A 23649-nucleotide genomic window follows, 5' to 3' on the forward strand; every position below is an offset into this window, starting at 1 on the left:
ACACTGAAACCAGGGCTGCAATGGCTCAATTAATGAGTGCTCTGGAACACAGGCTTCTTAATAACGGAGTGGGCCATTCTGTGAAAGCTCACTACCAATCATGCGGCTGTAAGGAACATGGCAGGGCTCTAGGAAGCTGGGAGCTGGGCGGTGTATTTCTGTGGTTCCCATCTGTCCATCATCTGTGATCTTGGCTCACCCTTGGCACAGGTCCTGCCCCTGCTCACTCTCCTTCTGTGTACATGGTTCACCCACTGCAGGCTTGGAGAAGGGACAACCAGGCCTGACCTCATCACAGTTACTTCCCCATCACCACTCCCTCTCTGACATGGCTATGGTGCTACCTACTCTGCCTGGGCTCTGAGATGAGAAAAGCAAGCCAAGCCTACCTCTTCCTAACTCCATATGCAGAGAACCCAGTCCATACACAAACACGGGACGCACATCACCTCCTAGGGCTTAGAGAACACAGAGGTACCGAATAGCAGGGTTCTCACCAGGCCGTGTCTTTAGGGCACAACCGGAAAGGGCATGTGCCAAACTGTCACTGAACAAAGGTGTTTGTGTTTCAAGAAAAATAAAGAACAGGGTGAATTAGGTCTTCCTAAGCAGCCTGGTTTCTCTCAGGTAGGCGAAGCCCTCTGTGCCTTTTTCCACCTGGAGATGACAGGGAAGAGGCACTTGCAGTGCCTGGGGTGGGCTGGCAGCAGCTGAGTGCTGGCTCCAGCACAGCCCCTCCAGCAGAGCCTGTGCTCTTCCTGTGGCTGAGTTTATACAGACTCCATGTGGTGTGGCCTTGGCTCAAAACGACCTTTGAATCTCTCCCATCCCAGCGACGTGTGACTGAAGTACACCTACTCCATCCCAGAGGGACACATTTGCTTTACCAGTAATTGATACCCTGTGCTTTGGGAGGCACATTTGACCTATGTGTGACAAGCAGAAACTCGAGGCCATGGGTTTGATGGGACCAGGCCAATAAAGAGAAGCAGGACCAAGGCCTGCCTCAGGTAATCAAGGTACGCACCTGAACTGAGTCAGGGTTCCCAGTTCAGATCAAAACTTACAACGAAAGGCCTTAAACAAAAGAGAGTCATTCTCCTGTGGTGGGGAATACAATGATGGAGAAGAGACAAGGTAGCCCTGGTGCATGGGTGCATCCATGCCTGAAGGGATTTGGAGCCTGGACATATGGCTGGAGGGATGTAAGGCCTAACTGAACATGGCCCATGGCAGCTATTCAGAAACAAGGACAAACCCGCCATGTTGATTTCACAGAGATGTTGAGGGGAGCCTGCAGAACAGAGCCCACAAGTGGAGGCCTCATGTCAGCACAGAAATCTGGAGCATTCAGACAGGGCAGGAGCTGGGGTTCAAGACAGCCAGACTTCAGTATTGGGCAGAGAAGGGTAAACTGAGTGGTAATCCCTGGTATGGGCTGAAGGCCTGTGTCCGTGCCCCACCTAACTATGGAAGCCAGAAGCACAAGGTTCTCTCTTGATGTTTCCTGTCCATCTTACTTGCTGCTGTCAAGGGAGAGTCCAGCAGGGACTGTAGTGGTTCTGGAACATCTAGTACTATTGGGACAAGAGACCTGCCCCTGTCCCCAGCTCCTGGCAAAGGGATAGTAATTCAATGACTAAGTCTAACCCACATTCTCTAGCCTTTTGCTCCCTTTGCTAAACAAGGCTCTGCCATGGTTCTCCATGCTGCAGTGGTGACTCTGGAACTCTAAGTGGACTTTAAGAACATAAGGTGACCAGGGACACGGTGGGAGGCAGCCTGAGACGCTCTGGCTTAGTCTCTGAATTCCAGTGGTGTTTCAGTCTACATTTCCAGTTCCCACTTCTTATATGCCTCTCTAACTCAGTGGCTACCCCACACTAGGCCAGAGTTGCCTCCCTTCGTAACTATGATATAACGCACCTCCCTGCACCCATCCGACTCCTCGGAGCCATTTTAGCTGGCTTCCACCACACTGCCAAGAACTGCAGAGGCATACCAATACACTGGCTGACAGTTTGACAAATTACTAAAAGCCCAGCTAATAACCAACGCACTTGCTATAAGGGCGCTGCTTTAGCTCTAGTTAAGCCCAGTAAATCCTCGGCTAACTCAACTGACAGAAGCGCAAACCCATCTAAGGGTGGCTGCTAGAATCTAAAGATGAAAAGGAAGCAGGTGAGCTGAGTTCTCCTCCTCTGTCAGAACATCCTGGAGAGAGCCCAGCGATTGCAGCTAGAAAAGCACAGAGACGTGGTAATTACAACTGCAGTCCCACTGTGCCTCCCAGAAGGAAAAATAAGATAAAATAAAACTTTAAAATCAAGACACCCTCTAGGTGGCCCTTCATCGCAAATGAGCCACCTACTAGACTAGGCACTGTCACGTCCTTGCCACGGGCCACCCCATACCACGACCCCGATCTCGGCTGCTTAGATGGGGGAACTATTTCTTTAGTCTCTTAAGATGGTTATCAGGATAACTGCTGTTCTCTGAAAGGATGGGGACACACACTCCCTGGATGAAAAATGTCAGAAAAGCTCCTCTAATTGCCAGAGTGAGCCTTGAGCCAACCCAACGAGTCAGGACCGGTATCATAGGAACTGGGCACTGGCACCAGCTAGCCATGCCTCCCCACACGTATAAAATCCCACTACCCATGCCTAGACCTCAGCTATATATTTAAAAGGGGAGGACATTTTGGACCCTTTGCTGTGGAACTTGAAAGACCAACACTTTCATCTCTGGATGTCACGGAGTCAGAAGAAAGTCAGAAGGAAACACTTGGAGGAAAACCAGGGTCTGCATCAGATGGGGAGGCCTTGGCAGGGTCTCCTAGTGGAGACCCCCTCATTCTCTCTCTACCGGTTAAGAGGAGACGCTGTGGAGAGGCTCCCTTCTACTGCCCAGCTCCCAGCTCTTTTGCTCTCTACTGTCTAAGCAAGGTGGCCTTGTCACAGAATCCACAGGGGACCGCAGACAGTAGGTGAGGAACCACCAGCACAGGGATGCTGCTAGGGTCCGAGCATGTCTGTGCTACAAGAGCTGCAGTTTTAAGACAACCCAGAAGACCTCTGCTTTGGTTCTTATACCAAATACTAGAAAACAGAAATAGAATTGTGGTTTAGATGGTGCACACTGAATGTCAGGTGACATGGCAGCACAGGAAAATATCCAGCGGATATCCAGTGGACACGGAGTAGAGACAGACAGACTTAGATGTAGAAGGATTATTTAAGGACATGATAGTACTTTGGCTGGTATCCCTTCACTCTCTTCCCACAAACAATGTGGCCAAACACAGAGAGCGATAACAGACAGGGATGAAATTTCAGGAGTAAACGGTATTGGAAGAAATACTAAATCAAATATGAAAGGCCCTGCTTGTAATTCCCGTACTCAGAAGACTGAGGCAGGAGGATTGCCTCCAGCTCCCATCTAGCCTGGGCTACATCAATACCTCCTGCTCCACAGAAAGAAAAGAAGAAATATTCCCCAATTAGTTAATAAAAATTAATTCTCATGGCTAATAATACCAGAACCAGACTCGAGGTAACACTCACTGATCGCAAGGGTGTGCACACTAGCACCCTCATACGGGCTGTGAGAAACCTTTTGGAAAGCGCTCTGGCAGCCCACATCAGGCCATAAAGTGTTAACAGCAAGATCTATAATATTACCTGTAGGAATCCACCCCGAGGAAACATTCAAAAGGAAGCAGGAGGCTTAAAATGTATGACTGGGGATATTCGTTAATGGGGAATGCTTAGTCTCTGTAACTGCAAGAAACCGAAGCCATCATAACAAATTATGATCATTATAGGATCTTACAGTAACCACTGCATGGGCATTAAAACGTTAATTACGGAGACAGTGAGGTAACAGGGAGATCGGCTTCTTCACTCATTTGCCATGATTTTAGGTGGAAAAGAAAGAACAAGATATGTGATTATGCAGACGGTTCTGCAGCCCACGCTCCGTTTGTTATGCAGGTCTGCGATAAGACAGCAGGGTTTGGGATGCAGCCTCCAGAACCCTTCGTCTTTCAAATGCACCGGATTGCTTTGGAATGGAAATAGGCAAGGATGTCAAAACCGTCCGGCAGGCCAGTACCTTGGCTCCATCCACACTGATGATCCGATAGCTGTTCCTGGTGACATCGTAGAAGTAGGAAACAGTGACGGCCTGCTTGCTTGCCGGCACCCAGTTCTTCTTGGTGCTGGGGTCAATCTGGAAGACGTGCGCTCGCGTGGTGAAGATGGGCTGCTCTCTGCAACAAGACGGATGCATATATGAATTAATGGAACTTGACCTAATGCATAATTTAGGATTTCTAGGCCACCCACCAACTCATATGATATTAAATAGCTTATTGGCAAGAATACATATGCATGAGAACAATTAAAATGAGGGGGAGGAGGAGGGAGAGGAGAAGGGGGAGGAGGAGAAGGGGGAAGGGAGGGGGAGGAGGAGGAGAGGGGGAGGGGGGAAGAGGAGGAGGAGGAAAGCACCCCTGTAGGTAGTTTCTGCAGCCCACACAGCATTTAGCAGCAACTACCTGGAGACTGCTGGGCAACTGGCCTAATGATCAATTTGCTTAAAATGAAATTCTTCGTTGAGAGTTTTTACATTGCTGTCAAGAGTTCTATTTTTTTTTTCCTGACACTCTGTTGGCAATTGTGGGGGTGAGGGACTCTTTGGAACTAATTCATTTTAGAAAATTAAAAAATTTTATTTTGGGAGCCTCTGCATCAGTTTTAGGATTCTGTAACCTATTCGAAGCTTAATGTTTAAGCATTTCTCAGGTCTGGGGAGCTGTCTTGAATGACAGAATTATTCCACAGCCTTGGAAACATTGCCAGCTTGCTTTTAAAACCTGTAAGGACTGTGCAGTGTAGCGGGGCTGTCAGGTTTTGTACAGACACTCCTTCTGGTCTAATCCTTACTGAGTCTCCCTCCCACTCCGGCTTGGGACTGCTATCTCTTTCATCCCACCTGCCCATGACTGCTTCCTCTGACTGCTGAAAGAAATGAACCAAATTAACACATTATCTATGTTTCTTCCTGTTCAGTAAAGAATTAATTAGGTCCTGACAATAGGGATTAATAACTAAGACAGATTTGAAAACTGTAACAGAATCCACTGCACAGTCATGCTTTGAGATATCTACCTAACAAAGTAACAACGACGACGGCAACAACAGGAAGAAACATGGACTCATCACCAAATCTGCTTTTTAAAGAAAAGCTTTGTAGGCAAACTCTGGAAAATTCTTCAAAGTTCAAAATAGAAACTGGGGAGGGGGGCCTACAGCATGCAAAAATAAAGTCACAAAAGCACTATAGTAAGTACTGATTAAAGATACAAAATTAAATCTAAACGTTTGATTTTGGTTTAGTCAAAGTCTTGGTGATGTCAAAAGAACTGATGACGAACAGGGCACCTGAGTGGGCACAGAAGTTCACAGGGAACTGTGCAGTGGCTGTGCAGTCGGTGGGGAGGGGGAGGGCAGGAGTTTCTGAGCTCGCTCATGCCCTCATCCCTCCATACCTCCCACCCCCACTCCCCTACACGTAGCGCCTGCAGAAGACTCATTACTGGAAACCCAGCTCTCAGGGGAAACTTTATTCTAGGAAAGCAATTTACTCTTTGAGCCTCATACGAGGGATGTCAGATAATATTATGGATATTGGTGTGGTGTTAGAGGAACTCGGGAACATCTGGAAGAGTATGCTAAGAGTACAGTGCCAATATAGCTGCTTCTAGAGCTGGCATTCCAGAAGAGCAGCAGGAGGCCGGCATTCCTGCTCCCCTCTAGGCCCAGCAAGCCGGAAAAGTACCAGCAGGAGTGTGGGTCACTAGGTCATCTCCACCAAGTGAGTCTCAAGTTCATTCACTGGCTTCGCCCCAAACCCGCACCCTTCCTGTGGCTATGTGACAGCTGTGGAAAGAAAAGGAAGATTTTTGCCATAATGTTTCACATCTGCTGTCAAGAGGCCAAGCTGTGCAGAGCGCGTATCCATGTGGGGAAGTCTGACGTCTGGATGGCACAGCTGTGCCACTCACAAGACAGTACTGTAGCTTTCTAACCATCTAACTACAACACTGCAAAGAAAAAAATGTTCTCATGCAACATGTGAGGGATGACGGAGGTGAGCGGCTGTCACCACAGAGAGTTTGGGGGATTAAATTAGACTGAATCTTGGCTGCACTCTTCCCCTACATCATTAACCAGTAGCCCATGGGTCAGAGAAGAGCTCCTTTCAGGGATGGAGCCCCAGCTTTTGGACCTCCCCTTCTGCTCCCTCAATGAGGGGATCTGGGACTGAGTGTACAGTGCAGGGTGTGGACACAGGTTTGCTAAACCTTCATGAGAGTGATTAGCCATGATTACTAAAATTACTAGCTCCCAAGCCTGTCTTAGCCCCTGGACCTGACTCTCTAGGGAAAGGGCCTGGGGCCTCCCTGATATCAAGAGTTCTAGGTTCCTGGGAAAGCCTGTCCTTAGACATTATCCAAGGATTCAGAAAACAACATGGTCCCCACAGCCAGTGTCTCTCATCTAGAATGACCCGGTTGACAGTTAGTGACTCAGTCTACTCCTGAAAGGTCTACTACAACTCTGGAGGTCAACAGTGGAACCGAGGAAGGATTCTATGGATGCAGAGTGTGAAGAGAGGGGGCTGGGGTTCTCTGGTCAGAGAGCAGAGGCAGTGTTCTCACCAGGAAGGAGGGAGAGAAGGAAGTCAGCCTATTGTGCTTCAGCAATGACTTTCTTAAGTACTGGGTCCTTAAAGCCTGCAGGAGTGAGGACCTGAGACGATCAGTCAAAGCGCAGAGGGATGCTGGGAGGAAGACTGGAAGGCAAGGTAAGAGCGCTTTGTGACTTATATAGCCCAAGTAGCCCACTGTCTGCTTGGATGACTTGGGTCAGGTGAGCACTCGGACAAGAGGCCTCCACCTCCAAATTTGCCTTCTCAGCTCTGGAATCTGAAAACCTTGAGTGCCTCCATGACCTCAACCTGGAGGTTGGGGGGTACAGCAGGTTCGTCTGGGCAAACCCCTGGTCACCAGAGCCAGGTTTTCCACAGGGAGAGGCCTAGAAGGGACGCTGTTAGGACTCCCACACCACACATCCTGGAAGTGATCACTTTACCAAAAAACTATGGCCCTACCGAGGCCACAGAGCTACTTTCTTTGGTCTTGAGGTCCCAGCAAACAAAGGTGGTGATGAGGAATGGAGGGCAGGGGGTTGGGCATGGAGATGGGACTAGACGGGACCTGGGCCTGCACAGCCATTCTAATAGCAGTTCTGTGCCCAGTAAGCCACCCACAGGACTGGGATTTCCACATGAATAACCCAATCTGAGAGTGCTGGGGAGTTTCGAGCTATCCTTCTGATATTCAAAAAGTCTAATGTTATTTCAAGAAGAAGAAGGAAAAAAAAAAAAAAAAGATCGGGATGAAAAGAACAGCCAGGCACTGACATTTACCAACTGCTTAGCATTCTGCATATGGGATTTCTCATTTAAGATCACAATAATCCTGAGGAGAAAGGGCTGTACAGGTGGGAGAGGGAGGCTCAGAATGGCCAGGAGGCCTGCCTGGGTCACACAGTAAGTGAGATCTGAAAGCTTTAACTCCCTGTTAACCGTGCCTTGCAAGAATACTTAACACAGTAGCTATGGGCAGTGTACAGCCTCTCACGTGGCTCCCAATGTAATCTCCTCCCCTTGATGGTGAGACTTACTTTGGCCTTGATTGATTATTGATTGATTGGTTGATTCCGATTGGGGTACAAGGCAGTTAGATTTTAGGCAGGGACTCCGATCTGTGATTCTCTGACTTTGGCCTCCTCTCTGGGGTTTTCACTACCAAGTCTGACTCTCTTAACCAACAGAATACAGCAAAGGCCACAGGTTGTCATGTGTGTGACTATACACAACTGTGACTTGTTTTTAACTGACTCTCCTTTGCTAGCTTTTGGAATATTAAGAGTCCCACATTGGGGCTGGGGATTTAGCTCAGTGGTAGAGCGCTTACCTAGGAAGCGCAAGGCCCTGGGTTCGGTCCCCAGCTCTGAGAAAAAAAAAAAGAGTCCCACATTATAAAGCACCCCCCTATTCTCAGGAGACAGCATTCTACCAACCACTATGTGAATTCCGAAGCAGATCCTTCTTCAATCAAGCCTTCCTGTGAGGCTTCAGCCCCTACCTGATTATAGGACCTGACTCAGGACCGCATCCAGCTAAGGGGCCTTCAGACTCCTGCCTTACAGAGACTTGGCTTAAGCAGCTAACGTTGCAGTTTATTACCGTGAGATAGATAACTAATTCACTGTCCTTTACAGGTCGTCTACAACGAGCTACACAGATGGTAACACCCTCATCAGATCCTCCTGACAGCTGGGAGGGGACGGTGTTCTCCACACAGTGCTCAGGGTCACAAGGCAATGCTAAGCTGCAAGGAGACAAACCAGAGTGCTTGAAATTCAGAGAAACAGACGCCAACTCGGAGAGTGAATTTGGCCTCACCTGAGAAGTTAAAGTGTGGTAAGTAGGACATCACTGTCAGATTCTATATGTGTGCAAATCACGGTAAGGAGAGTCTAAAGAATGAGGACTTCCCCACTCAGGAGGCCACAGGCCCCTCCCAGCAGGCACCGGCAGAAGAGTGTGATCAGAAACCACCTTCAGATCCAGTTTCACCCCCCTCTCCTCGGTGCTCCGTGGGTGCTTGGGGAGTATATCTGAAATACACTCCCGTTCCTTCTCCGTGGCTTTAAATAGAAAGCAGATGTTTCCGGATGGCGAAATGCTTCTCCAGGCAGACAATATAACCTACCGCTCCCTTGCATAGTCTTTTAAGAGCTGAATAGACACCAATTGCTGCTCATTGAGCACATTTTGGAACCTGACAGTAATTGTCCCCAAGAATAATTAGATGCTCCGTGCAACATATGTATGTTTGGAACATGAAAACCCCTCGGCAAAGCTACCGTTCCAGCTTCGAGCGATTTCTGGCTGGTGTGAAGTGATTCTGCAAAGAACTGGCATGCTACTTTTTTTTTTTTTTTTCCGGAAAAGAGAGAGAAATGAGGCTTTAACTTGTCATAGTCTTGCACTTGCTCAGTGCCCGGCTGCTTTCTGACATAAATCTATAAAGCCAAATGACTCTTCTTTGCCTGCCTCTATTTGATTTGAATTGCAAAAAGTGATTTGGAAATTATTTTTGCAGCTATTTAAACAGTTCAAAGTCTCATAACATCCCTGTGTAGTCTCCTCTCGAGATCCTTCAAATAAGCATCCATGTAACACCTAAAGGAGAGATTCCCCAGGGCGAGATGGTAAGGTCTTGCCTGGCCAGCAACACAGGCTGCTCTGTTTTACCCCTCACGGGCCAAGCTTTGGGAACATTCACAGGCCCCAGAATACCTACCCTGCTCTGCCCTGTTACCAAACTGACTTCTACTGTTCCTCTGTGTGGGGTGTGTGTGTGTGTGTGTGTGTGTGTGTGTGTGTGTGTGTGTTGGGTGTAGTGTGTGTGTGTGTGTTGGGTGTAGTGTGTGTGTGTGTGTGGTATGTGTGTGGTGTGTGTGTGGTATGTGCATGTGTGTGGTATGTGTGTGGTGTGTGTGTGGTGTGGGTGTATGTGTGGTGTGTGTGTGGTATGTGTGTGTATGTGTGTGGTGTATGTATGGTGTGTGTGTGGTGTGTGTGTATGTGTGTGGTGTGTGTGGTGTGTGTATGTGTGTGTTGTGTGTGGTGTGGTATGTGTGTGTTGTGTGTGTGTGTGTGGTGTGTGTGTGTGTCGCTTTAACCATTAAAGAACAACCTCAGGGGTCATTCTTTTGGTGTCTCCCACCTTTTGTTTGACACAAGGGTCACCACATAGGCCAAGCTAGGTAGCCAGCCAGCTGGGGCTCTGCTTGTCTCTATTTGCCTCTCACTTCACCGTTGCTGGGGTTACGGGAGCATGCCACCAAGCCTAGCTTTTATGTTGCTTCGGGGATGTAAAGACAGGTCCTCATGCTTTGTGGCAAGGACACCATTTCCCAGTCCCGTGGCTCTTTCCTTTAGGACTTCTGTTGTTTGGGAGTGTTGCGGATCACACCCAGGGCCTCACACACGCTAGGCAAGCATTCTACAACTAGCCTCTCCCCAGCCCTTTTCCAGCACTTCTGGATCTATACTTTCTTATGACCACGCCAACACCGGGGCCATTTTGGGACCTAAAATTCCTCTCGCAGTGGGCTGGAAGTCCTACCGTGGCATCTCATGAAGTCTGATGTGTAATCTATTTTTATTTTGTTTGTTTTGTGCATTACCATGTTATATTCCTTACTCTCTGAGGATACCAAGCAAGGACCAGAAGCGATGCTTACCTGGCCTCTGGCCAGCATTCCAGATGGCTAACAGGCCTCTTGCCGGTAAGGCCAAATACCCAGAGCCCAGACAGAGAGCTACAAGGGGTGGAGGGATGCAGACAGATTCTCACATATTCTCTCAAGCAGAAAATCTAATTCACAAGCACGTTGGGGTTCTACTCTCATACAAAACCCAAACAGAATGGCTACCACTATTGCAAAAATGACGGCACACATGAACAGGAAAATTCAGTAAGGTGATAAGGTATAAATCACTAATCAAAACCCATGAGTACAAATAACCAGACAGAAAGAATAATAAATTTTTAAAAATTTCCATTCATGGGGCTGGGGATTTAGCTCAGTGGTAGAGCGCTTACCTAGGAAGCGCAAGGCCCTGGGTTCGGTCCCCAGCTCCGAAAAAAAGAACCAAAAAAAAAAAAAAATTTCCATTCATAACATCAACCAAAGGAGTACAATGCCCAGGAATCTATTTAAGAAGTATGCAAAAATCTATTATTAAAAAAATAAAACTTCTACTAAAAATTAAAAATAATAAAAAACGTAAGACCTTCAAAGGTACATTGAAGGAATCACTAATAAATATGACCTACCCCATCCTTACATAAGAAAGTCACTATGAAGATGTCAATGCCTCTAAGTTAATATGTGAGGAATATAACGAGAATATCAGCACGATTATTTTTAGAACTAGACAAGGTCATTTGTATAGAAAATGTGAACAAGTCCAGAAAGTAGAAAGTCTGAAGCTGAGGAGCAATGGGCGATATTTAGCTGTGTCAGATCCTGAAGTGTATTATTATAAAGCTAACAGCAAACAGAAGGGAAGCGTCAGCAAACAGGCGGACCCAGGCACGGGCAAGAACACGTTCTATAAATAGAAGCCTAGAAACTGTGGGCACCATACAGACAGCTCTGCCCATTTTCAGGGACAAAGCATTATTCTTGTTCCAGGAATGCACAAGTACCTGGCGGACCTGACCCCGCCAGGCCTGAACCCCAAGCCCACCTCCCTGCCCCGTCTGAGCCCTTCAAGTGGACCACAGCTGCCTCGCTGTGTTAAATTATCCCTACACACCACCAGACAGCTAATTATCACACCTAATAAATCAGAGACCTCAGAGTAACAGCATTTGTCATAAATCTTCCTCATCCACTGACGGGGGATTTCCCTTCAGGTCACATTTACACCAGAGAGTAGAAGAGACAAGTGTCCCCAATGAACGATGACAGACTTGATTAACGACTCTACTTGTTCCTTGGAGTGTCCAGCAGTTTTTAAAGAGCATTCAGCACACATTCTCCTATTATGGTGTGGATCTAATTAAGTTCCATAGGCTGGGGGTTACCCCGTGGGAGGACATCTGATCCATGCCCATGGACGCCAGCAGGAGAGAAACAAGCCTGGAAAGCAAGTATTTCCACAGGTGAAGCTCCTCTGAGGATACAAAGTAATAAAGAGCTTATGGGGAAGGTGAGAAGGTGAGGGCAGGCTGAGGCTTCATCATGGACAGACTGGAGAGAAAAGAGAACTCATTACAACGCAGTTCCAGGTCCAAATGGCGCAGACACATCTCTCCTTCCTCCAAACACATCTCCCTCACTCCTAGCTGGAGGTCTGGGTCTTATTCTCTAGGACCCCTGGGCAGCTACAGGAAGGGGCATCTGGAGATGAAGCCAATGGCTGGACACAACCCTCAGTGTATCTGAACACCGCACGAGGAAATCAGTCTTTATCTCAGGGCCAGCATCTGCCAACTGTGCTCCATGGAAATTTTTATCAAAGCAATTTTCTCTTCCAAATGCATTTCTAAAAAATACATACGTAGGATAAATGTTAAATGGATTTAGATATTTGTTCCCATAATTATGTAATCGCAATTTTAAGACGTGGCATTCTCAACCCAATACTGCTGGGAAATCACATGGATGGTACGTGATACATACATCTGTCATATAAGCGTCACCTAGGTGTGTAACCTGCACTTACAGACTACTTTGGGCATGCAGGGGACATTCTGTCCACTATGTGTTACCTATGGAAAGCACCTTAAAATTTCAGGACAGATTCACCATATTCTGTAGAAAGCACACTGAGTATATAAACCATAATATTACAAAACCACTCCAGGGCTGAGGATATGGCTAAATCAATGGAGTGATTGCCGAGCACCCATGGAGTCCCAGGTTCAATCCCCAGGACTAAGACAGGTTATGATTGGCACATGCCTGCAATCACAGTACTTAGGAAGTGGAGGCAGGAGGATCAGAAATTCTAGGTCACCCCGAGGGTACACGGTGAATGGGAGGCCAGTGTGGGCTACACAACGGTCTAGCTTCAAAAGAAATCAGGGTGAGTAGAACAAATTTTGAGTAAAAAAAAAAAAAATCAGAATTTTAGAGTTCACATACTATGAACCCCACCACACAAAACTGGGAAACATCCACAAAATCTCTGGGAAAGCAGGTGGTGGTTAAGTTTGCCAGACTCACGATTAATGATCTCTGGGACAGTCCAATTCAAGCAAGTGAAACGTCTCACCGAAGGAACAGTTTGTGTTCTTCCTCTTGCTGTAACACATCTGTGCACACAGATTTTCATACTGGACTGCAGCAACACAATGTAACCCACTCTATGTGGCTTGGCAACTCCATTTCTAGTCTTTTTTTTTTAAGATTTATTTATTTATTTATTTAATGTATAAGAGTACACTGTAGCTGTCTTCAGACACACCAGATCTCATTACAGATGGTTGTGAGCCACCATGTGGTTGCTGGGATTTGAACTCAGGACCTTGGGAAGAGCAGTCAGTGCTCTTAACCACTGAGCCAACTCTCCAGCCCGCAGTTGGAGCTCTTAACCGCTGAGCCATCTCTCCAGCCCCACGATTTCTAGTCTTAACTAAAGAGGGGCTCTTTAAAAGACTAAGGAAATGCTGTTCTCAGTTTTAAATGTTGAGGGATCAGGGGCTGGGGATTTAGCTCAGTGGTAGAGCGCTTGCCTTGCAAACGCAAAGCCCTGGGTTCAGTCCCCAGCTCTGAAAAAAAGAAAAGAAAAAAATAATGTTGAGGGATCTATATTCACCTAAAATAAAAAATAAATTAGATGTTTAGATATGTAGTTTGTCTTAATAAACCAGAATTTTCTTTGATGTTTTATACTGACAGTGTGAGGAAGCATTTACAAATGAGTTGGCCAATCAGTAGCAATGAATTCGTTGGTGAGGCCATGCCTTGCTGCCTCTTACCCACTTAGTTTGGAGTCAGATCTTATGATCTGCTGCTCTCCCATTAGTATACCAAATGGGCTGGGGTGATGACACATGCCTGTAATCCCTGCTCTGGGGAAGCAGAGGCCTGACGACTGCCTTAAGTTTGAGACCAACTTTGTCTACATAGAAAGTTTCAAGCTAGCTAGAACTATATAGTAAGACTCTGCCTCACAGAGATTTTAATAAGTGGGCATGGTGGCACACACCCTTGATCCTAGAATTTAGGGCAGGCAGATCTCTGAGTCCAAGGCTAACCTGGTCTACAGAGTGAATTCCAGGAGATCCAGGGCTACCCAGAGAAACAAAGGAAAAAAGATGTTAATAAAGAAAATTAAAGCGTGGGGGAGTATCTCTAGGACATGCCAGAGACCTGGGATATGGGAGGCCCCAGTCAGTCTGTGAGGGGGACTCTCGCTGAGACTCCCAGCAGTGGGGGATATGGAGCCTGAAGTGGCCACCTCCTGTAGCCAGTGGGATCCCAGTGGAGGGATAAGGAGGCTAACTGACCCACAAAACCTTTCTACCTACAAGTTGTCCTGCCTAAAAGAAGTGCAGGGACAAAGACGGAGCAGAGACTGAGGGAACGGCCAACCAGTGACTGCACAACTCGAGACCCGCCCACGGGCCAGCACCAGTCCCTGACACTGTTAATAACACTCTGCTGTGCTTGCAGACAGCGTCCTAGCACAACTGTCCTCTGAGAGGCTCCATCCAGGAGTGACAGAAACATGCAGAGGCCCGCAGCCAAACTTCAGAGCTCAGGGAGTCTGGTGGAATTGCTGGGGGAAGGACTGAGAGACCTGAAGGGGACAGAGACCTCCACAAGAAGACAACAGAGTCAACTAGCCTCAACGCTTGGGAACTCCCAGAGATTGAACCACCAACCTGGGACCCTCCCCATCTCAGACCTTGAAGCAAATTTGCAGCTTGGCCTCCATGTCAGGGCGGGTCTCCCAACCAAAGGACTGGGGGCCAATCCCTGACTCTGTTGCTTGCCCGTGGATCCTGTTCCCCTAACTGGGCTGCCTTGTGTGGTCTCAGTGGGAGAGGATGTGCCTAGTTCTGAAGTGACATGATGTGCCAGAGTGGATTGGTACCCAGGGTAGGCCTCCCCTTTCTCAGAGGAGAAGGGGAGCAGTTGTTTGTGGGGAGGACTTGGAGGAGAGGGGGGCTATGATCAAGATATAAAGTACATAAATAAATTAATGGAAACTTTTAAAAATTAAAAATTAAAATTGATATTTTATGGTAGCTGGGGAATGCTGAGTTTAGAGCCCAGAAGTAGCATCGTAGGAAAGGCAACACAGAGGGGTGCCTTGCACCTGTACTGAGACTGAAGGGAAGAAGGAAGAGACTAGAAGCTTCTCCTGAGGCACCGTACAATCTTCGCTATACCAACGAGGAAAGTCGTGACTCCAGGGACCTCTGTCTGTTTAAACGTTTACTTCCAGGAGCCCCACCAAGTTCTGGCAATGAAGATCAAAGACAAACTCAGGTATGTTTCCTGCAGGTGGAGAGGAAGTCACCTCTAAAACACCAGCAGAGTGCCCTGCTTCACAAGGATTGCCTCAGAGGAAGCTAATGCACTAGGAGCATTGTCAGAGGCCACACAACCCAGGCGATTGGAAACGCCCAACTCCAGCCCCTCAGCTATCCTACCTGAGGAGAGGGGATGTTAGACCACCAAAAGACTGAGAACCCACTGTGAGACTGTTAGCACCCTCTCCCCAGCCACGGCACCATACCACTGCACTGCTGAAGGCTGACTCACTGAGGATCCTTTTATCCTGTACGTCATGTCTACCTTTCAACAACAAGAAATTACATGGAAGGGCTATTTGGGATGATCAGATCGGGAGTTTTTCCAAAACCGTGATTGATAAGATAAAAGGTTTAATGGGGAAAGTTGACAACAGGTAAAAAGAGATAGCTAATTAAGCAGGGAGATGGAAATTCTAAGCAAGAGTCAAGCAGGAATACTGAAGATATAAACCATGACTGGGGCCAGCAATGGCTCAGTGAGTAAAGGCTTATTGTGTTAGTCTAATGACCTAAGTTAGAGCCCCAGAATATGACAAAGGCAGGAGTAGAACCAAGTCCACGAAATTGCTTTTGACCTTCGACAAATGTAAGTGGATATGCATATCCGTATGCAAGTGGATGCCCACAGTCAGGCACCACACACAGATGATGGTGATGGTGGTGGCAGTGATAATGATGGAAGTAGTGGTGGTGATGATGATGGTGATGGTGTGATGATGATGATGATGATGATGGTGATGGAGGTGGTGGTGATGGTGGTGATGGAGGAGGTGGTGGTGATGATGATGATGGAGGTAGTCGTGGTAGTGATGATGATGATGATGATGGAGGTGGTGGTGGTGATGGTGATGATGTGGTGGTAGTGGTGGTGATGATGATGATGGTGATAGAGGTGGTGATGGAGGTGGTGGTGGTGGTGGTGGTGCTGATGGTGGTGATGATGATGGTAATGGTGTGATGATGATGGAGGTAGTCGTGGTGGTGATGATGATGATGATGGTGATGGAGGTGGTGGTGATGGTGGTGATGGTGATGATGTGGTGGTAGTGGTGGTGCTGCTGATGGTGGTGATGATGATGGTGATGGAGGAGGTGGTGGTGGTGGTGGTAGTGGTGGTGCTGCTGATGGTGGTGATGATGATGGTGATGGAGGTGGTGGTGGTGATGATGGTGATGGAGGTGGTGGTCATGGTGGTGATGGAGGAGGTGGTGGTGATGATGATGATGATGATGGAGGTGGTGGTGGTGATGGTGGTGGTGATGGAGGAGGTGGTGGTGGTGCTGCTGCTGCTGATGATGATGATGGAGGTGGTGGTGGTGGTGGTGGTGGTGATGGTGGTGGTGATGGTGGTGCTGCTGATGGTGGTGATGATGATGGTGATGGAGGAGGTGGTGGTGATGGTGGTAGTGGTGGTGGTGGTGATGGTGATAAACATTGTGACAGGACTGAATTATGCCTTGGGTGGGCTCACAGGTAAACTGGATGGGGCTGAGGATAGCATCTCCAAGGTTAAGGCCATGACAGTAGAAAGTTTCAAAGCTGAAAAGCAAAGAGTAGGGGCCCCTCCCCTCATCCAATACAAGAACTGAGGAAAAACTGGGGAAGGCGTAGCATGCATAATAGATCTACAAGAAGAAGAACGAAATGAAGTAACGTCAGACACCAAACCACAGATCCAGGGTGCCAGGGAAGAGCAAACTAAATGTTAAAGAAAACCGTAAGCTCTAGTTCGGATTTCTGTTGCTATGGTAAAACTCCTGAGGAAGAAATGACTCGGGTGGGGGAGGGCGGGTGGCTCACAAGTCACACTCCATCACTGAAGGAAGTCAACACAGGGGCCCAGGGCAGGAACCTGGAGCAGGGACCAAAGCAGAGGCCCTGGAGGGACACCGCTTGCTGGCTCCTCCCTGTGGCTTGCTCAGCTTTCTTTCTTACACAGCCAAGGACCAGCTGCCCAGGGGTGGCCCTGCCCAGTGAGCTGGGCTCTCACACACCAATCACCAGTCAGTAAAATACTCCACAGACTCTCCCTCAGCCAGTCTGATGGAAGAAATTCCCCAACCTCGGATTCCTCTTCCCAGGTGAGTCTAGTTTGTTGTCAACTTGGCAAAAACAAAACAAAACAAAACAACAACAAAACCCCAGCAAAGCACACCAGTACTTATCACACAAAACCTTCAGAAAATGAAAAACAAAACTTTAAAAAGAGATCAGGTGAAGGAGGAACAACCTACCTTACTAGTAAAGGAACAAATCAAAAAATGACTTTGCTCCAAGACCATGCAAGCAAGTCGACAGTGGGGTGTGGTGTTTAATGTGTTGAGGGGGACAACAAAACAAAACAAAACAAAACAAAAAACAGCCTAAAATTCTGCACTTTGAAATATTATCTTCTGGGAGTGCCCAAGAGAAAGAGTCTCAGATGAAGCTTGGTGGATTTGTTGAGGACCACCCTGCCTTGCAAGAGACATTAAAGGAAGCTGGAAATGTCAGAATGTAGATGTACAAAAAGAGATAGGGCTTCAATAGGTGAATGGTAAAACCAAACCGTCCCTTATGCTCAGATGGCTTAAACAGGTAACATGATGTTCGACAGGAAGCTATGCAAGGTGTCTGGCCATGCATGCATGTGCTTATGTAAGTGTGAAATGAGAGACCGAGATGACACAGGGTGAAGGGAGGAACTCTACCATTCCACTGCTGGAAGACACTGTGGGGGTCTGAATGAAAATAGCCTCCACAGGTCCACAGGGAGTGGCACAATTAGGAGGTGTGACCTTGTTGGAGTGGGTGTGGCCTTGTTGGAGTGGGTGTGGCCTTGTTGGAGTAGGTAGGTATGGAGGTAGTGGCATGTCACTGGGAGCTTTGAGGTTTCAGAAGCTCAAGCCAGGCCTAGTGTCTTATTTATTTCCCACTGCCTGTGGAACCAGACATAGAACTCTCAGTTACTTCTCCAGCACCATGCCTGCCTGCATGCTGCTATGCTCCTCACCATGATGATAATGGACTGCACCTCTTAAAGCAGCCCCAATTACATGTTTTCCTTTATAAGAGTTGCCAAGGTCATAATGTCTCTGCACAGCAATAAAACCCCAAGATGGGCACTTCTGTCTGTGAAGCAGGATATTGTTATTTGAAAGTGAGTTTGGGCTGAGAATGTAGCTTGGTTAGTACCTCACATTCCTCAGAAACACTAAACATAAAAGACAAGAAAAGTATAAAGCCAAAAAAAGTTTGTGTGTGTGTGCATGCAAGTGTGTGTGAGGTGCGTGTGAAGTATGTGTTCATGTGTGAGGTGCATGTTAGAATGAGCATGAGTGTGTCTGTGTATGAGTATGTGTGCATGTTTGTGTTTGTGTGCATGTGTATGTGAGTGTATGTGTCTGTGTGAGAGTATGTGAGTGTGTGTATGTTAGAGTTGGGAGGTGTTAAAGAACAAGAGCAGCACAAAAAAGCAAATATAAATTATCATATCTGTAGACATAATCCAATTATATCACCAATCACCTTAAAATGTCAATGTTTTCAATTCATCCATTGAAAGATCAGACTAGATTATAAACCAAACGCCAGTATCTGTTATTGACAAGAACCCCACTTTAATATAAAGGCACAATAGACTAAAAGGGCAAACAGGAAGACAGTGATGGTTCATCAACAGATAGGAGAGATAGCTAGACTAAGCTCACACAGAGCAAATTCAGAAGCAACAGAAGTTATCAAGGTTAAAGGGTGCCTCGCTCTTGAGCGACTTCACTCAAACAAGACAGGGGATACTTGATGGGCATGCACCCCACAACAGTGTAAAAATACAGGAGCAACAACCGACAGAACTGAAAGCAAACAGAACCATGCATGGTTTTGGAGGCTTCGACAGCCCTCCAGGACAATGGAGGAGTCTAGAAGGCCAGGGCATCAGTCAGGGCACAGCTGAACCTAACATCACCATCAATCGGCGAGAAAGATGGACAGTCATGGCTTGTTTCATTCAAACAGAAAAACAAACAAGACTACACATTGCTCAGCTCACCGGGGAATTCACCAAGGCAGATTACATTCTGGGTCACAAAACACATCTTAACAAGTTTAAAAGAATAAAAGTCACATGATATCTGCTCTGAGAGTGGAATTAAACTAGAATTTAATTGTCTAAACTGATGACATCATCATTCTGTGGTGTGGTTAAGGGGAAGAGTTTTATTGATAAGACAGCAAGAACAGCCAGAAGCCTCTGGGAGCGTCTATAGCAGAGAGAGAGTGAAAGACTGAACATGGCCATCAGACTGGACGTGGTCATCAGACTGGATGTGGCCATCAGACTGGGCATGTCCAGGACTATCTGTGAGAGAGGGGAGAACAGCAAGGGAGAGAGAACGGAGAAAAGATAGTGAGAGAAACAGGAGAGAAGGAAGGGAGGGCAGGGAGGGAGACAGAGAGAGTGTGTTGGTAATAGCAGGGTTATAAGGAGAATGAGGAGCTGCAGGAGGGAAGCCTGTGAGCTGGGGGAGTTTAGGGTAGATAGAGAGTAGGGTAGATAGACACACATGGGCTTTGAAAAGCCTAACAGGTACTCGTGGTAGTGAAGGAACCTGGAGTCCAGCCTGTGCTTTAGAATGCTACTAGGCATGGCAGATAAGCAATTTGTCCCTTCTTCCAATGACTCCATTCAATAGAGAGGAACCAGCTTCATAAGTTCCCGAGGGATGCTGGCTTTTACCTAATGACCAGGAGTCCTCCTGTCGTCCGGGCTGTACCCAGTTCTGGATATCTGAACTGCCTTTTGGAGTCTGGGGGAATTGAGGCTCCTTTGTACCTGACATTAATAATAAGGTGGGTGTGTTTTAGATTTTCATTGCTGTTATAACATGGACTAAAACCAACCTGGGGAAGGAAAGGGTTTATTTTGCTTACATTTCCCCATCACAGCCCAGCATCCCTGGAGGAAGTCAGGGCAGGAGCATGGAAGCAGGAACTGAAGCAGAGGCCACGAAAGAAGGCTGCTTCCTGGCTTTCTCTGCATGTGTTGCTTAGCCTGTCTTTTTACGTAACCAAGAACTACTTGTCAAGGGGTGGCACCATCCACAGTGGGCTGGGCCCTCTCATATCAACCATTAATCAAGAAACCATCTCACAAGAATAGTCCATAGCTGAAGGAGGCGGTTTCTCAGCTGAGAGTCCCTCTTCCCAGGGACTCTCATGCTTGTGTCAAGTTGACGAAGACTAACCAGCACAATGGCGCTGTGGTTTGGGTGGGAAGGTGCTTATCTAGCGTGTGGGAGATCATGGGTTCCATGCCTCAGCAGGGAGAAAGAGAAAAGGAGGGGGCTAGAATAAATCAATAACGAAAAGAGCTAGAAATTGCAAAATCTTTGAAATATTCAATAACACACTTTCAAACAGTACACGAGCCAAAGCGGAAACAGCATGATGATTTTAAGACTACATGAAAATAAAAATGTAACTTATCAGAATGTGGGGATGAAACAAAGGCAAGAGAGGGAAGTTTACAGAATTAGAGGAGAAGAAAGATGAGGGCTGGTGAGGCGGCTCCGTTGGTAAAGTGCTCACGTGTGAGCATGAAGGCCTGAGCATGGGTCCCCAGCACCTACGCGGAGAAGCTGGGCAGCCTACAGCTATAGCTGTGCACAATGAGGACAGAGGCAGCTGGGTCCTGGGCTCACTGGCCGGTCAGTCAAGCCAGTTGGTGAGCTCTAGGTTCAGGAAGAGACTCTGTCTCACAAACCATGGTAGAGAATTCCTGAGGAAGATGCTCAACACTGACTTCTGGCCACACTGACCACATGCACCTGACAAAAATGCACCTACAGTATAGTACACTACAGTACAGTGTACTACACAAACACAGTACACTACACTACACTAACACAGTACACTACACCAACACAGTACACTACACTACACCAACACAGTACACTACACTACACCAACACAGTACACTACACTACACCAACACAGTACACTACACTACACCAACACAGTACACTACACTACACCAACACAGTACACTACACTACACCAACACAGTACACTACACTACATACCACAGTACACTACACTACACTACCACAGTACACTACACTACACTACCACAGTACACTACACTACACTACCACAGTACACTACACTACACTACCACAGTACACTACACTACACTACCACAGTACTCTACACTACACTACCACAGTACACTACACTACACTACCACAGTACACTACACTACACTACCACAGTACACTACACTACATACCACAGTACACTACACTACACCAACACAGTACACTACACTACACTACCACAGTACGCTATGCTACACTAACACAGTACACTACACTACACTACCACAATACACTACATGGACACAGTATAGTACACTAACACACTACACACACACACACACAGAGTGAATTTTCATCCATAACCAGGCCATTCATCTCAGCACTTGGAAGTCAAAGCCAGCCTGGAATCTGTAAAGAGATTCTGTCATAAAGGAAGGAAGGAAGGAAGGAAGGAAGGAAGGAAGGAAGGAAGGAAGGAAGGAAGGAAGGAAGGAAGGAAGGAAGGAGAGAGGGAGGGAGGAAGGAAGCGAAGGAGGGAGGGAGGGAGGGAGAGAGAGAGAGAAAAAGAACGGAGGGACAAGAAGGAAGAGCTAAATAGTCACCAAGCATCCATCTTAGAAAACTGGAAAAGGAAAGGAAATACAGAATAAACATAAGAAAACAGAGGCGATTAGATGAGAATATCTGTGACAAAGAAAACAGGAAATCAATATAGAACCAAAGGCTCGTTCTTTGAAAGGGATCAGGGTTAGCAGTAACTGTTGTCCAGGATAACTAAGGAAAAGAGCAAACATTACTGATACTAGAAACAAAGCGAGAACGCCACCACACATGCAATGGCAATAAGAAGACAGAGAAAATCATGAACTCATTGCCCACTGACTGACATGGGTAACCTTAGATTAAAATGGACCAAGAAGCAGACACCGTGAAGATAGGCTCTACAGAAGCAATGGAATCAGTGGTTAAAAACAGGAGCTCCGTGCTTAGAGGGGCTCACTGCTGAACTCTGTCGAATGTTTGTAGAAGAAATTATATAAGTTCTTTAAAATCTCCTTCAGAGACAGAAGCAGAGGCAGTATTAATACCTCCCATGAAGACAAATAGTAATTCACTAAGAAAATATTACCAAATATAGTCCAATAATGTATAAAAAGAATTATATACCGCAACCAAGTGAAAGACACCCCAGGGTATATAAGGCAGTCCACTATTTGAAAATCCATTAGTGTAATGCATCACATCAACAGGAAACTGAGAGGAAATCACATTATCGTATCAGTTAGAAAAAGTGTTTGAGGGGGAGGGGATGGGAGCTTATGGACAGGGAAAGGGAATAACATTTGAAATGTAAGTAAAGAAATATATCTAATAAAATTTTTTTCAAAAAAAAGAATTCTAATTAATAACTAAAAATATTATTCCTTTTTATAGTATATGTTCAGAAGTATTTGGTTTATAATTAAAATTACAATGTGTTAAAATAAGAAATGCATTTTTTAACCAATGGGAATAATTTAGAAATAAGGTGTCACTCTCATTCAATATGATATTAATTGCTTCTCTGAAAATATATAGAAGTAATTATCTTCCTTAAATGACTAAATTATGAAGATAAATAATAAATTGAAAATTAGTAAAAAAAATTTTGATAAAACTAATGCACATTCACGTAAAAGAAAAAATTTCTGCCCATCAGCTATGACCAGAGGGGACGTTCTCGGCTTTGTTAAGGACAGTTACAGAAAACCTGGCAACATGGCAATTACTGATGAGAAACTTAAAGTTTTACTACTTCCCTTTTTTCAGCACCATGCTGAATATCCTATCTAAGTAAGACAAGAGAAGGAAATGAGTATTAAATTTGAAGGAATAGATAAAGACCCTTTGTTCACAGATCACACATGGCTGTCTTGTAGAAAATCAGAAACAGACTTCAGGACCGAGTGAGCACCGACAGTGTGCAGGTCTACACTGGACAAGCGGGTAGAAGATACACAACGTTCTCATAAGGAATAGTGAGGAGACACTGTCCTGGTCGTAATGCTGAAACAGTGCCAGAGCCTGCTTAGTCCCAAGGAGAGCTCCAATGTCTGGATCACACAGTGGACGACATCACGTTAACACATAGGTGGAAGAAGAGAGCACGTGATGAGGAAGGAAGCCGGCCGGGCAGGGTGAGGAGTCAGGCCTGCTCTCTTCTAACTCATTTCCCCCAGGTGGCATCACTCTTTCTGATGGCAGTGCCTCCAATGGCCAGGTCACCTTTCACTAGGTCCTGCCTTCTTGAAGATTCTGCCACTTCTTATGTCACAAGACGAACCATATCCAAACTACAGCAGAGTTATATTCCATACGCATGGACAA

General features: G+C 46.5%; 1 protein-coding gene across 4 annotated transcripts in view; it reads right to left on the bottom strand.

The window, feature by feature from the left end:
• Homer2 (homer scaffold protein 2) overlaps nt 1–23649 on the bottom strand; it is a 100816-nt gene that overhangs the window by 37014 nt on the left and 40153 nt on the right. For all 4 annotated transcript variants that reach the window (XM_039109538.2, XM_039109542.2, XM_063287628.1 and 1 more), the window contains exon 2: nt 4117–4273. In XM_039109538.2, the coding sequence (XP_038965466.1) occupies nt 4117–4273 (157 nt within the window). The remainder of the gene's footprint in view (nt 1–4116; nt 4274–23649) is intronic.

The sequence above is a fragment of the Rattus norvegicus genome, chromosome 1 (assembly GCF_036323735.1).
Source record: "Rattus norvegicus strain BN/NHsdMcwi chromosome 1, GRCr8, whole genome shotgun sequence".
In the NCBI taxonomy this organism is placed as follows: Eukaryota; Metazoa; Chordata; class Mammalia; order Rodentia; family Muridae; genus Rattus; species Rattus norvegicus.